At 47.0% G+C, this 16,271-nt stretch overlaps 1 protein-coding gene and 1 long non-coding RNA gene across 2 annotated transcripts in view; one reads left to right on the forward strand and one right to left on the reverse strand.

The window, feature by feature from the left end:
- LOC138633871 (inactive phospholipase C-like protein 2) overlaps positions 1 to 15,471 on the forward strand; it is a 31,241-nt gene extending 15,770 nt beyond the window's left edge. Inside the window, exons 3-7 of the mRNA XM_069720380.1 lie at positions 1,898 to 4,378; positions 5,448 to 5,651; positions 8,046 to 8,121; positions 12,849 to 12,958; positions 13,218 to 15,471. Of these exons, the coding sequence (XP_069576481.1) occupies positions 1,898 to 4,378; positions 5,448 to 5,651; positions 8,046 to 8,121; positions 12,849 to 12,958; positions 13,218 to 13,412 (3,066 nt within the window). The 3' untranslated portion in view covers positions 13,413 to 15,471. The remainder of the gene's footprint in view (positions 1 to 1,897; positions 4,379 to 5,447; positions 5,652 to 8,045; positions 8,122 to 12,848; positions 12,959 to 13,217) is intronic.
- LOC138633879 (uncharacterized) overlaps positions 1 to 16,271 on the reverse strand; it is a 165,837-nt gene that overhangs the window by 41,363 nt on the left and 108,203 nt on the right. The gene's annotated exons all lie outside the window — the stretch shown is intronic.

Raw genomic sequence — 16,271 nt, forward strand, 5'->3', positions numbered from 1 at the left:
ATGATGTTTTTCTTTTAAAATGCCATTTAAGGACTAATGAAGCTGCACTCACTCAGGGAAACACCCAAGGACAGCCGACTAATAAAAACAGGAGGATGTTGATACGAGAGGCCTCCTACAGGAGGAAACCCTAATAGACGCCGAGAGACGGAGACGGTGTGCACGCTATTGTTTTCTAGTTTTGTCAAAGGAAGGGAAATCCTGACATACCATCAGAGAGCTAGCGACCATAACTCCTGACGTTGTAACACGGAGAGACAAGAAACACCCACATTCTTGTCCAGATCAGGAGGATTATCTGCAGTCATGCGTTTAGGTTTGAAGCTTTTCTCTACATCATGAACTAACATGGAAGAAGCCGACTGTGTAGAAGAAAGGGATGATGATGTTTAACATTTTGGTTCTCAGGAGGTGCAGGATTCTTCCCATCATGGTAAAAACCTGCAACTCCAACACACATCGTATTTTTAATGATGAATTCATGTGGCGAAAAAAAAGCAGTCACTCTATAATTGTTTCAGACTGTTTAATTCCAGAAGTGACAGCTCCTCCTTGGATCTGCTGGATCTTTATTTATTTCTGTTTATAAGACTTTTTATTATTTCACTTGCTCCCATTTAATCTGTTTTTCCATATCGGGGGGAGGACGGGGTGGGGGTGGGGGTGACATTGTTTTATCCTTCCTGGCTTCCAGCCTCCTCATTTAATTTAATTATTGTTTGTCATGTACTGTGATATCTTAATTATACAAACAAATACGACAATCTGACTCGAGACCGGGCTGTGAGTTGCCTCCACTGCCTTTTTTTTGTTGTTGTTTTTTTTGCCGTGTCTCGTCCAATTGCAAACAAGTATAAACATTATGTAAGCCCTCTGTGTGGTACCTCTGACAGCTACAGGGTATTGTGTTGGGACGGGACGGGACAGGACGGGACGGGGGGGGTTAACCGTTCTGCAGCGTTTGACGAGTTCACATCTGAGTTTGATTACACGAGAGGCTGTAAAGTTTTTTTTATAAGCACTTTATTAAACCCCAAAGAACCCCCCCCCCCCCACAAAAGATCAAGGATTTCTACTGAAGTGCAGCGTGAGGTGCTCTTCACCCGAACATCGTTTTCCAGTTATCAGACTCATCCACCTCTTTGTGGAACGTGTCAGCGAGGAGTTCGTGTCACCCAAAATAGGAGACGTGGTGTTTTGGATTATTACTGAAGGAACCTGCTGCAGCAGAGTTCAATGAACACGTCAGAAACACCAGGCTGCTGTAGATGATGGGATTTGTGTGGGCAATACTCTCCCAGGGGAGATCCCCCCCCACCCCCTCCCCGTCGTATCTCCGTAACGCACGGCGACGGGTACCTTAAGTCACCCAGCAGACTCTGCTGCTGTGATTCTGCTCAGCGAATGTTCACGGTCAACAAAGAACAGCTGATATCTATTCAAGACGAATCGGCATTTGAGGCGAAAATGCTGAAAAAGGAATTTGAGTGGTGAGTGAACCAGAGGCTAGCTGAAAGAATGACGGTCATACATCCGGGGGGTAAAAAACAAAGTGATGCAGCATTCTTCTTCTGAAATTGATCAAAAACGTCTTTGTTTTACCAAATTACAAGCAGGCAGACCCGTGAATATCTGAATCATTCTTCTCCTAAAATATTCAATAAGTTTCCGTAACAAAAAAACAGCAGTTATTAAACTCCTTTGTTCTAACAGATCGTTTCGTGAGCGATTAGGTAAAAAAAAAAAAAAAAATGTAACCGCAAACTTGCAAAACGAAGAATGAAACGACCACATTTTCGGCTTCCTGCTTTACGCTGATATTCAAGTGTTGTAATTATAGCTACGGGAGGAGAGTCTATTCATGCCCTCCGTTTTGTTTGTGTTTGTTTCACCGCAGGACGGGAGACAGCGCAAAGAAAGGAAGAAGACGGTGTCGTTTAGCAGCATGCCCACTGAGAAGAAGATCAGCAGCGCCAGCGACTGCATCAGCGCGATGGTGGACGGCTCCGAGCTGAAGAAAGTGCGGTCCAACTCGCGCATCTACCACCGCTACTTCCTCCTCGACGCCGACATGCAGTCGTTGAGGTGGGAGCCTTCGAAGAAGGAGTCAGAAAAGGCGAAGATCGACGTGAAATCCATCAAAGAGGTTCGGACGGGAAAAAACACGGACACGTTTCGAACCAACGGGACCTACGATCAGATATCGGAGGACTGCGCGTTCTCGATCATCTTCGGGGAGAACTACGAGTCCTTGGACCTGGTGGCGAACACCGGAGACGTGGCGAACATCTGGGTGACGGGGCTGCGGTACCTGATCTCCTACGGGAAACACACCTTGAACATGATCGAGAGCAGTCAGAACAACATGCGCTCGTCGTGGCTCGGGGAACTGTTCGACGAGGAGGCCGAGAACAACAGCAAACAGAAAACGATATGTGCTGCTGTGCAGCTCGTCAAAGAGCTGAACCCGGGACTTAAAAATGTGAAAATAGAGCTGAAGTTCAAGGAGCTTCACAAAGCGAAGGACAAATCCGGGTCCGACGTGACCAAAGAGGAGTTCATCGAAGTCTTTCACGATCTTTGCACCAGACCGGAGATTTATTTCCTCTTCGTTCAGTTCTCCAGCAACAAAGAGTTTCTCGACACCAAGGACTTGATGATATTCCTGGAGGCGGAGCAGGGGATGGCGCAAGTCAGCGAGGACACCAGCTTAGAGGTCATTCAGAAATACGAACCGTCCAAAGAAGGCCGGCTCAAGGGTTGGCTTTCTCTTGACGGCTTCTCCAACTACCTTATGTCTCCGGAGTGCCACATATTCGACCCCGAACACAAGTCGGTGTGCCAAGACATGAACCAGCCTTTGTCTCACTACTACATCAACGCGTCCCACAACACGTACCTGATCGAGGATCAGTTCAGAGGTCCGTCGGACGTGACCGGGTACATCCGCGCTCTCAAGATGGGCTGCCGCTGCGTGGAGCTGGACGTGTGGGACGGGCCCGACAATGAACCGGTTATTTACACCGGCCACACCATGACGTCGCAGATCGTCTTCCGCGGCGTCATCGACGTCGTCAACAAGTACGCCTTCGTCGCCTCCGAGTTTCCGCTGATACTGTGTTTGGAGAACCACTGCTCCCTCAAGCAGCAGAGAGTCATGTTTCAGCATCTCAAGAAGATCCTGGGAGACAAGATCCAGCTGGATCCTCCCAAACCCGAGGACTGTTACCTCCCGTCGCCCTCCGAGCTGAAGGGCAAGATCCTGCTGAAGGGCAAGAAGCTGAGCACCAACTGCACCGCCTCAGAGGGCGAGGTGACGGACGAGGACGAGGGGGCGGAGATGTCTCAAAGGATGAGCATCGAGTCCGCGGAGCAGCAGACGATCGCGCCCAAGAAATTCCAGCTGTCCAAGGACCTCTCGGACCTGGTGACCTTGTGCAAGTCGGTGGAGTTCAAGGACTTCCCGACGACTTTCCAGAGCCAGAAGCACTGGGAGCTCTGCTCCTTCAACGAGGTCTTCGCCAGTCGATGCGCCAACGACTTCCCGGGAGACTTTGTCAACTATAACAAGAAGTTCCTGGCCCGAGTTTACCCGAGCCCCATGCGGATCGACTCCAGCAATATGAATCCGCAAGACTTCTGGAAGTGCGGCTGCCAGATCGTGGCGATGAACTACCAGACTCCCGGCCTGATGATGGACCTGAACATCGGCTGGTTCCGTCAGAACGGGAACTGCGGCTACGTGCTGCGTCCGGCCATCATGAGGGAGCAGGTTTCGTATTTCAGCGCTAACACTAAAGACTCGGTGCCCGGCGTTTCTCCGCAGCTCTTACACATCAAGATCATCAGCGGACAAAACTTCCCCAAACCCAAAGGCTCCGGCGCCAAAGGCGACGTAGTCGACCCGTACGTGTACGTGGAAATACACGGCATTCCCGCCGACTGCGCCGAACAAAAGACTAAAACGGTGAACCAGAACGGGGACAACCCTCTGTTCGACGAGAGCTTCGAGTTCCAGATAAACCTCCCCGAGCTCGCCGTGGTGCGTTTCGTGGTGCTGGACGACGACTACATCGGCGACGAGTTCATCGGCCAGTACACCATCCCCTTCGAGTGTCTGCAGCCGGGTTTCCGCCACGTGCCGCTGCAGTCTCTGACGGGAGAAATCCTGCCGCACACCTTGCTGTTCGTTCACGTGGCCATAACGAACCGGAGAGGCGGCGGCAAACCGCACAAGAGGGGTCTGTCGGTGAGGAAGGGCAAGCGGAGCCGCGAGTACGCCAGCATGAGAGTGCTGGTGATCAAGGCGGTGGACGACGTCTTTAAAACGGCGTTGCTGCCGCTGAGGGAGGCGACGGACCTCCGAGAAAACATGCAGGTGAGACGTCCCATCTACCGAACACTTATGACCCACCGCCGTCCTCCGGCTCAACAATCGTTGTACTGTGTCAGCACCAGTTGTCTTTTTCCAATCTCCTTGCAAGGGAATGTTTTTTTCTCTGACAGAACAGACAGAAGGAGGTGAACCCTCAGGTCAAGTATAGATTATAACCAGATTTACGACAAAGAAGGATCTAAAATGCCCTCCCTCCCCTCCCCCCTTCTGAAAAACACAAAACCACGAGCCCTTCCTGCATCAGATACGATCTAATCCTCATGTGTTGCTCAACAGTCAAAACAGACCCAGAGATGAGTCGCGATGTCACGACGACATCCCCGTCCGAGTGATATTCATAACTTCTGGAACAGGTTGAACTAATCCCATTATTTGTTACGCTGCGTACAGATGACCACCATGTTTCCTGGTTTTTAACCACAACACTGAACCGCTTTTTCTTTCTGTTCTGATATCGAGTATTTAAAGGCCGTAAAGTGCCACCACACTCTGCGGTCGGCCCGGCGTTGTGTTTCTCCAGGCATTGTGTTGGAGGCTTTTATTTTGGTAGCCCTGTTTATACTGCAAGTCGTCGTGTGTGATAACAAGCCGCCGGCCTCGAGACCCGAAAACACATCTGGGCCGTCCTGTCACAGTTTGTCCCTCCGGTTGTTTACGTAGGGGTTTAAATTTGGCCTTTTCGCAGGAAGGTTAGGATTCCTGTATGTGTGTGTGTGTGTGTGTGTGTTTGATGTGCGCTACTGCTGGTCAGTGCGAAATGGATCGAGTGTTTATGTGCGGCTAACGAGTGCCAAAATAAAAAGTTCTCAGGTAATGAGTGAGCTTCGCAGCCCACTTCCTGAGAGAGTGTACTCTGTGGGCTCGTGGTTATGTTCGATGCAGATCAATGCCAGATTTTAAACAAGCTCGGATATTATGTTCCTCTCCTTTCAAGCATTTTTTTTTTTTTTTTTTTTTTGGTAATGGTCATGCCGTTTGACGTGTTTTGCTTGGCGTGCCTGTTGAAACCAGCGCACAAGCCCGGCTCTAACTCCTTCCTCTCTCTCTGCAGAATGCCATAGTGCCCTTTAAAGAGCTGTGCGGCCTCTCGGCGGTGGCTAACCTGAAGCAGTGCATCCTGGCACTTTCCCCTCGACTGACGGGACCCGACAACAGCCCGCTTCTGCTGTTCAACCTCGCCGACGAGTACCCCAACCTGGAGCCCCAAGGCCTGCTGCCGGAGGTCCTCAAGAAAGTGGTCACCACGTACGACATGGTGAGGGGCGATCGGGACAAACCGCCTACTCTCACTCCAGCGAGACTCGGATTTACCCGTAATTCTGTCTGTCTATTTATTTAATAGGAAAAATTAATATGTAACTTCATTCAGATCAATACCTTGGCTTTGCTCCACTTGATGGCGACATGCAGAGGCTGTTGGGTAATAGAGCCGGTCCACTGTTAAGTAATAAGATCAATGGTCACAAGTTATGCAACACGCCATTGAGGCTATTCCCAGACAGCACCATTACCCTCAAACACATAATGTTCTCTTACATTGATTCCTGGCACATCACGAACCAAGTCCACTTTCCACCATTGTATCAGGCAGAAAGCTGAAACACACACCCCCACCCACCCACCCCCACCCTCTCCCTGCAAAAACTTCTCGGACTAAAGCACAGCACCAAGTGAGCCCAAAAATGTAGACTTGTTGTGTGACTTATTTCCATCCTAATGACTGAAGCATTGTTCCCACAGAATATTTATTTAAAACAAGATATTTACTGTTTAGTGTACGAGTACGTAGGCAACCTTAAAGAAATTACAAATAATGTACCAAATAGGAGAATTCAGAAATCCGGACGCCGTGTCAGAACCCACCACAGGGATGAACCGGGCTGCCGCCTCCTGATCGGCAAAAACAAACAGAATCTGGGTCTCAATCTCGGCTCATTTGGTGCCAAGTAGAAAAAACAAAAAGAGAAAAAAAGGTGGAGAGACTCAGGAGGATGCCAGCTCAGTCTCCCAGTCTCAGATAATACGGTGTGATTTATGGTCACAGTGTGGAGATGGAGACAACACAGTCTGTGAAACACTGAACAAAGAAACTTCAAAACCACATATATTAGTTTGGCAATAACCGAATATTATTCTAAAATATCTGAGCTGTTCATCTTTGCCAGTCAATTCAATTATATTCTCCTCCAGTTTTGTTTTTTATAAACAGAATTGTAGAACTGAAACTAACGAAATATAAACTATCATTTGTGTCTGGTATAGATGTGGGTAGTAATAATAATAATAGAACAAACCACACAGCTCTTATGGGCGGCGGTCTTTAGTGTGCAAATAGGGCACCGATCCACCCACGGGGTGTAAAAAAAAATATATAAAAAGCCTTTAAATACATCGGAGGTGCAGCGTCTGCCGCGAAGATAGTAATTTCTTCAGCCATCAGGGAAGTAATCACAGCGTAGGAGACGTGCTGCGACTGCAGCTGCAGAGACACAAGCTGCCACAATCAGTTAGTCATGACCTCCGCCAGCATAACACGGTGATTCACCGTCAGGCTTTGTGTCCGTCTCGAGTACAGTACGTAGCGCCGGCGGGGAGGGAGGGTGACGTCTTTGTAAATTAGGGGCTCTGAATTTTGTTTGTCGAATGCGATTTGGTCGTTTTAAAATGGAATTTTCGACTCTTCCTTCGTGTATCGCAGAAAAAAAATGGAAAGCGCGTCTTTCTTTTGTCTCCTGATCGCCTTCTCGTGTCTTCTGTCTTCTCAGCAGCATGAGGTCTGAAAAATCAGGCCAATAAGGACGTGACCTCGAGCTGCAATACCACCGAGTGCCACTAGACTCCGGCTCCATCGACTCCCATTCAACTCCTCTCACCAAATACGAAGTCAATAAAGTGTATTTGGGTGTTAAGATAAAGTCGCTCCTTCTCATTAGTTTTCCGGCGGCCAAACTGGAAAAAAAAAAAAAAAAAATTCGCCACAGACATGAACCTGCTATCTCATCTATCACGAAGATAATTCGAAAGGAAGATCCCGTTTATTCGACGTGTGTTTCGCTGCGTCTGCGACAGCCTGACATGCGAACCGTCGACCCGCTCGAACAGCCCGCCGGCGTTTAATATGTAGATGAGTTCACCCCGGGAGTTAAGAGTCTGCAGGTCAGCAGAGTTTGTGCAACTCCATCAGGGCTGCAGGAGCTAAACTTAGCATCTTTCACAGCTGCAGCTCTGCAGATAAGACGGCGACGGTCGGCCTCGAGGGGACTTCCTTCTGATTGGATGACTGATCGTCAGCGAGGGATGCTTTGATAAAACCCCACATAGAGGGAACGTCTTTGAGATTTTTCTCCTGAATACAAGGCTCCGTGTGAAAAAAAAGAAAAGAAAAAAAGACTTCTAATAAACAACCTAATTGCTCGTGTTTCCTTCCCTCTAATTATGGCTTTAAAAAAAAAAAAAAAAAAATGCAACTCAGCGACCTCGCCCACCGACGTCCCTGTAATAACTACGTGTTTTCCGAGTCCTCCCTGGACAGAAACGAGCAGACGCCACAAGTCTGATCCCTGCCTAATTGTGGGATGCCAGCTTCTGCTGACGTGCAAAATATAAAGACACAAATATGAAGACGTGTGTTTGTCTCCCTTTTTTTCAGGTGATCCTGACCAGCAAGACTCTGCTGGAGACCTCCGAGTCCGTGTACGAGAGAATCCTCCAAACCCAAAAAGCAGGTAAGAGACGGTCACACGGCAAAACCAGTCTGACTTACGCTGCAGTACCAGTGAGTGCCACTAGAGGTCGTCTCCAAAAAGCCTCCGGCTCCATAGACTCCCATTCAACTTCTCTCATCAAATCCAAAGTGAATAAAATGTGTCCATCAGTTATCTCGGTGTTGTTAGCTAAAGTCACTCCTTCTTCTTAGTTTTCTGGAGGTCCATCTGAAAATAATCCCTCATTCATTAGAAAAGAAGATTCAAGAAGACCTGTTTTTGGGGGGCGTGTCTGTTTGATTGACAGGCCTGTGGTGCAGTCAGGCTACAGCCATCGGTGGGCGGGGCTTAGTATCGTCAGGTTTCCAATCAGATCGGTCAGATCCACCGCTCCTCGTTCACAAACCCATAAAAAGGTCTGTTTCCTCCGTTTTCTCTCTGACGCCACAAAACACACGTTCGTTCAATATGAAACTAATTAGACTTTTCTTATTTGCATTTAGTGAAATTAGCATTTGATTCATGTTCATTTATGCGTCCCGGTCAGTGTTTGTCGTTGAACAGCCGGCGTTCAGACGGAGGTGTTTAATTCACACCGGTAACGGCCTGAGAGACGAGAGGAGGACGAGCACATCAAAGCCGTCCGTCTCCACCTGACACTCGACACCAGTTACAGCCTCGTATGTGTCTTTAATGCATTTATGGAGTCTATTGTAACACGGCGACTTAATGTGGAGGAGGGGGGAGACGGGGGTGGAGCGGGGGTGATCCATTCAGCTTCTCTGGGAAGCAGCGTTTGATTGGCAGCTCATCGACGGAGGCTGCTTGGATTTGAGAATATGCACACAGACGGACTCGGGACGGTCCCGTCTTCATTCTGGGGCACTTCCTGTTTCATAAAACAACAACAACAACAACTGTTGCAGCGCTCCAGAAAACACGTCTGAATTCGCAATGAATTCCGTCTCAAGTCGTCAAAGAGGTCTTAATTTATCAGCCGGTAAGCACGACGGCAGCGGAGAGGAAGCGAGACACGGACCGAGCTCGGGCTTTTTATTGTTTTCCAGACGGATGACTTGTGAAGAATTCATGGTTCAAGGAAGAAGCGCTTTAACCGACGTACGTTTTCTTTACTTCTACCACCTTCAGAATCAGCAGCCAGCAGCTTTTGGATATAAAGATGTGTTTGGACATCAGAAAGACAACCCTCCCCTCCCCCCCCCTCTCCCCCCACAGCTGCTCACATCTGTGCAGCGGGGGGAAATATGTATTTAGGCCATTTTCCATTTGGTTCAGATTCAACTGTCGAAGCCACATTTAAAAAAAAATGGCTACTGTATTAAATGAATCCTTATTTATCCTCCTTTCATCTGCACCACTTTCTTATTCTCCTTTCAAGACCGCTGGGGTTTATTTTTGTGTGTTTTTTTTTTTTTTTTTACTTATAAAGAGGATGAAAAAACACGAAATGCGTTCGCTTAACACATAAATATTACACGAGCGGGAGTACTTCATACCAGTTGTTCATAAATCACAAGTATTAAAGCCCGAAGGAGACGTCTGCCAGACGTTACCACGTCTTCTACTTCCTGATCCGCTTATTTCACACAATCTTTTGTGTTGTTGGATTTTAAAGGGTTTTTTTATGGCTTCTTTTACGTGAAGCATAAGTGCCATACAAATAAAGTATATTATTATTCTTATATTATTGACTACAATGAAAAAAAACTCCAACATTATGCAGGATTTCAGCTCGGCTTTTTTTGTCCGTTTGCACTAATTAGAAAACTTCTTTTTAAATTAAGATTTGTTTATGTTTCTTGTTTGTTTGTTTTTTAACAAGAATTTCATTAAAACAAACATTTTGGGGTTTTTTTGGTGCCAAGAACATAAAAAAAAAACGAAAATCCATGATATCAACCAAAAAAAAAAAATTCATCCAAACGCCGTTTTCATCGTCGGTGAAACTCGCGTCGCGGGTTTTTGCGTTTCGGGTTTTTTTGTCGTCGGAGCGACGTCACGTACGATTATCAGAAAATCAGCCGGAGACGATTCAACAATCGGAAACGAGGAAAACTCAGCAACTTCAACACCGAGTCATCGTTTCATCATTTGATCCCAGAGGTGTGTGTGTGTGTGTGTGTGTGTGTGTGTGTGTGTGTGTGTGTGTGTGTGTGTGTGTGTGTGTGTGTGTGTGTGTGTGTTCATGTTTGTATTTCATTGCATCTGTTGTGTAGAAAGTGGGTCAGTCCAAAGCCGGCCCCCCTCCCCCTCCTAATCCCCCCCCCCCTATCACCCACATCACCCCCCCCACACACACACACACACACACTTCACAGAAAGCGGAGCGTTTCAGCAGCAACAGCTATTAAAGTTGTGAATAATCGATCACATCCGCTCAGAGCTCGGTTTCCTTCCAGGAAAACACACACACACACACACACACACACACACACACACACACACACACACACACACACACACACACACACACACACACACACACAGGCAGTGTGAGAGAAACACGGTCAGGTGTGTGCGTTTCTTCATTCATGATGTCGGGTAGTAAATTTATACACGTTATTAAGAAATACAGTTTTGTTTTCTTTCAGGCTGCAAGTTATTATTTCAAAGATTAAGAAACCTGAAATAACAAAAGAAAATAACTCGTAGTCAGTTATACAAACATTTAATTCGTTTTTTTACCTGATAACCCAATAAAAATAAAACCCTCACACACATCTGACTTTTTATTTTTATTCTTGTTGTTTTGTGTGTTTTTTTTACTTTCTAAAACCCCCCGATATCAGAGATGGAGGTACGAGACTAATAAACAGGAGTTGGTTCCGGCGTCTCTTCTGGTTTGTTCGACTGAACGTCTCTTTGTGTCTTTGGACCGCCGGTTGAACGAAACCAGTAAACGGGCCTTTCAGAACAAGATGTCGGCGGTCACTGATAACTGCAGTCCGTCACTGCGAGTCAATCCCTGGCGGTCTGCGGCGTTTCCCCGTCGGCACGCCGACGTCTGATGAAACGCTCGATTGGCGCCGCTCTAATCACGACTACGTCGCCGTCGCCTCCCGCTCGAAGTCCAATCGGCCCGACGAGGGATTCGGGTCACCGGCCGTTACCGTACGGCTGACGTCTTTTACGGCATTACCTCACCGAGAGGAGAGTCGGAGACTCGAAGAACGAGTCCCCCTCCCCGCCTCCCCCTTTTTTAAATTTTTTTTAATTGTCTTGCCTGTCAGACTCCGTAAAGTGTTGCTAGGCAACCTGCAGTGTGAGAGACGAGAGAGAGAGAGAGAGGAGGCTGTGCACCTTCTTAAGCCCAGTCATGGTTCACGTGCAGCAGCAGAGAGACGCCACCTTAAATATCGTAGAAGGAAATCATTGTTCACGCCGTCACCACGGAAACCAGGAGAAGGAAAAACACACACACACACACACACAAAAAGTGCTTCCTGTCGGTTTGAGGAGATGAAACGTGTCGGATGTCGACGGTTCGATCGCGCCGGTTGTTTCCAGGTTGCGTTGCTCTCTCTCTCTCTCTCTCTCTCTCTCATGTGCACACCACGTTTCCATGGCAACAGCACCGACAAGGGGGCTACCCAGCTCTGGCTGATATCAGGGCTCCGAGCGGAAACGTGGTGTGCGCGTGTGTTTGTATATGTGTGTTTATATATGTGTGTGTGTGTGTGTGTGTGTGTGTGTGTGTGTGTGTGTGTGTGTGTGTGTGTGTGTGTGTGTGTGTGTGTGTGTGTGTGTGTGTGTGTGTTCTCGGAAGGACTTTTGAGTGCAAGGAACTCTGCTCCATCTCCTGGTTAAATGGAGCTTGCAGGGCCGTTGTGTGTGTGTGTGTGTGTGTGTGTGTGTGTGTGTGTGTGTGTGTGTGTGTGTGTGTGTGTGTGTGTGTGTGTGTGTGTGTGTGTGTGTGTGTGTGTGTGTGTGCCTGTTGCTGCGGTGTCAGAGACTCTAAACACTAAACGTGGCCTCGCTCAGACTCAGTCATGCAAACGGAGGGGGAAAAAAAAAGGATAAGAAAAGAGAAGAAGGTGGGAAAAGCTCCTCAGGAGACAAATCTCTCGTCTGCTCGACGCCTTGATGATAATCCTCAGTGAAGGAGCGTCTGTCTGCCTGTCTGCCTACGCCTCTTCCTCTTCCTCTTCCTCACCTCACTGCTTCCTTCTTCTCTTTGTTTTGACTGCATCTTGCCCCCCTTTTTTTTTGTTGTTGTTGTTGTCCCCCTTAAATTCACAACTTTCTTCTTTTTTTGTTGTTGGGTGTGTCCTCCCGTCCCCTCGACATCCCATCAATGTGCGGCGCCGTGGTTTCACTCCATGTGGGAATAACACCCCCCAATCGAAATTCTCAGGTTGTCCTTTAACATTAGTTCACAAGTGTATACTCCCCCCCCCTCCTCACCACCCCGTCCCGTCCGCCACACACACACACACACACACACACACACACACACACACACACACACACACACACACACACACACACACACACACACACACACACACACACACACACACACACACACAGTAAGAAGAGAAGGACGTCGCTCTGATGTTGTTTTCTTCACAGCGACGAGCTTCGCACCACAACTCACATCCTCCTCCTCCTCATCGTCATCATCGTCATCATCATCATCATCATCATCGCCGAGACCGAGAGCCGACTGGCAGCTGCTCTTCTGTCTCACAACACTTCATCCTCGTCTCTTCCTGTTTCTCTCTCAGCGATGGAGTTCCACGAGAACCTCCAGGATCTGGCGGTGAAAGAAGGACTGAAGGGCCGAAAGCTGCACAAGGCGGTGGAGAACTTCACGTGGAACATCACCATCCTGAAGGTGAGACCGGGTCGGGTCGGACACATTTAATTCACGTCACAGTTCCTCACTTCATCCGGTTAACAGTCACGTTTTCTTCTTGGATGTAATTCCACCCTAAAACAGAACAGTTCTGTTTTGCTTCTTTTTTTTTTCTTTTTTTTTTTAAAGCACCAAAAAAACAAACAAGCGATTAGAAATAAATCCTGTTTCACAAACACTTTCTTCCTAAAGTCTCCGCCGTCCCGCGCTGACCCGAACCGTTCTGTTCCTCCTTCAGGGCCAAGCGGACCTGCTGAAACACGCCAGGAACGAAGTGCAGGAGAACCTGAAGCAGATCCACTACGCAGCGCTCACCTGCAGCCTCAGCAAGGGCCGAGCGGCGGGCGGCTCCTCCGAGTCCAAGGCCCGCCGCAGCCTGGAGGCCATCCCGGAGAAGGCCACGGTGGAGGAGCTCAGCGACGAGGACCACTAAAGGACCCCCCTCTCCCCCTCCACCTCCCCCACCGTCTGGACCTTTACTCCCTCCTCCCGCCTCCTGAACTCAGAACCCAAAGCATCCATCGTTGAAACATTCCCAAACACAGCCGTCACCTCTCAAGACGTCTGCCTTGTACCCGTCAATAAAAACAACAAGAACGCCCCCGCCGTCCCAGAGGACGTCCGGAGTCCGACACGAGCTGGGAAAAATGGAAAGCTTCACATCCGGCCCGACGCCACCGAGGCCTCGACCTCCCCCCCTCAGACCCCCCTCCCCCCTTCCTCCTCCTCCTCCTCCTCTTAGACCCGCTCAGAGAGCTAACCAGCCACGGCACCCGTTTCCAACGCTCACCTACTGTTCTTCACTTCTACTCAGCGGACCGGACGGCACCGGAGAGGACAACAAAGAAAAACAAAACAACAAAAAAAACAGCCTTGGATTGTTGAAGAGATTTTTTCCTTAAAAGCACAATTTTTTTTCCGGAGCTGTGAATGTAACAAGGACAAAAAGGAGGAACTGGAACGAGAAGGAAAAAGGACGACTTAAAAACAAAATAAAAACAAAATAAAAAATATTCTAAAAAAGGAGGAAAATGTCACGAATGAGAGTAACGAGCTGTTTACAAGAAAAACGAACTCGTCCAAAACGTTCTCGTCTGCCAACATCGTCTCCTTCTGTGTATATATGGAGTTTTCCTGTTACCTTTTTTCTGCAGAGTGCATCATTTTATTATTGTATACTTGGAAAAATATAAGATTTATTTTATAAAAGATATATGAACATGTCAAAGTTTTATTTGTGCGGTGAAGATTTGAGGTTTTTTCCCGACGGTGAAGAGCGCCGATGACGTCGAGACGAGAGGGACCAACCAGATAGTTTTTTGGTGCAAAGGCTCCAAAAAAAAAAAAATTCACAACCAGCAAAAAGTGCATGAAGTAAAAGAAAAAAAAAAAAAAAATACGCATTCAGAAACACGATTTCCTGTTTTCTACCATTTTATGTGGGAATATGTTACTTTTTTTTTGATTTGGCGTCGTGCTCCTCCCATTTCAGGGTGCTAACAGATTTCACCAAAATCACATTCATGCTCTCAAGTCTTATTTTTTTGAATGTGAGCTGCCCCCTGCTGGTCAACAAGGTTTACAGTTATTTTACACGCAGATATTGAACCACTAAGTTTCCTTCCGTCCTTCATATCCCACCAGGAGCCTTTTATCTTCCTGATTCGGTCCACGTTTCCTTTATTTCTTCTTCTTTCGCGCGTAAACGTCGTTAAACGGCTTTTTTTTTTTTTTTGTGTGTGTGTGTGTCCGTATTGTCGTCATTTCCTGCTTCGCGCTGCAGACAAAGTTAAGACGGTCTTTAAAATAAAAAACGTGAATCCTCCTGTTCACCGATTCACTTTCACATCGTCTGGTGGGAGAACGCATTTTAAGTTAAAACTTACAAAGTTTAAAGACTGCGAAGGGAAACGGTGACGTAGTTTAACGAGCGGGGTCGAAAAATCTAAATCAAAGCAATCAATTCCAATTTGACCAAATAAATTCATATTAATTAAAATTAATACATTCCCTGACCAACATTAATTTTCAATTCAATACAATTTAAAATCAAGGGAAGTAGAAAATTTAGAAATTTGAGAAGCTTTTAAACGTTCAAAAACTTTTTACCTTCGTGCTTGAAAAATAAACACGTTCTTCTCAAACACCTGCAGAACGTCTTCTTCATAAACTATCTCCAGTAAAACATACTAACTTCACATCTTCTCACCAACTCGCATAAATAAAACATTCATGAACTGCAGCTGAGAAAAAAATAAAACTCAACTTTAGTTTTCTCCGGTTTTATGTTTTTTTGTTTTTTTTATTCTTTTCCACACTTTTCTGCGGATCTGGAACGAGCCGTCTCTGAATCGGTGCGTCGACGTGTTTCTAACTGTTGTCGAGAGGATGGAGAGAAAAAAGAAAAGAAAAAAAGCATTTTAACTGTAATTTCAAGTCTCATCTCTACCTGTCAAACAAGAAAACCTCTGAATAAACAGTGTTGGATAGATTCACGTGTGTCTGGTGTGGTCGTTTTTTTGTTTTTTTTATGACAATAAATGATGACCTTCCCCGCTCTGGCTCCGCCCCCTTTCTGCCGCCGCTCGCTGACCATTTGCAGCAGTAACGTCGTGTAAGTTCATTACGCTGCTTCACTTTTGTTTACTTCCTTCTTGCTCCAACTGAATAAGGAAGAAGAAAAGAAGAATTAAATACGGCTCCTCACTAATGGTTTCGAATCCAGCCAATCAGAAGCCACGCTGCTCTCATCCCGAGTCACATTAAAGCCCGGAGCCTTTAGAACAGTGCCTTGGGGGGTTTTATATTTATATATATATATATATATATATATATATAAGTATATATATATATCACGCTCGCTGCGCACGACCACACAAGGATGTGATTATTTATTTTCAAGGACAGAGACGCCTCCAGCTTTTTTTTTTTAATAAAGATTCAGCTCGCGCGCACACACACACACACACACACACACACACACACACACACACACACACACACACACACCACAGGGAACCTCAAAGTTATGAATTTCTACATTAAACCAAATGAAAGGCTGTGAAAAACCCGTTTTTTTTTAGTTTTTTTTTACCTTTACCCGTTTGCATATGAAATCACTTTTCTCGTTAACCTTTAACGGTTCCTCTCGACCCGCCGAACGAACCAACCAACGCCGCCGCCGCTCGACAGACGGATAAACGTGAGTAAACCTGTAAACCGAGCCGAACGGCCCCCCGACGCATCTTAAGAAGAGCTTTTTAACGAGCCTTAGCGTGTCGCTGAGTGCTCG

This window comes from Brachyistius frenatus, unplaced genomic scaffold, assembly GCF_029030835.1.
Source record: "Brachyistius frenatus isolate BFR_SWC_R1_liver_20210118 unplaced genomic scaffold, ASM2903083v1 Contig_239, whole genome shotgun sequence".
Lineage (NCBI taxonomy): Eukaryota > Metazoa > Chordata > Actinopteri > Embiotocidae > Brachyistius > Brachyistius frenatus.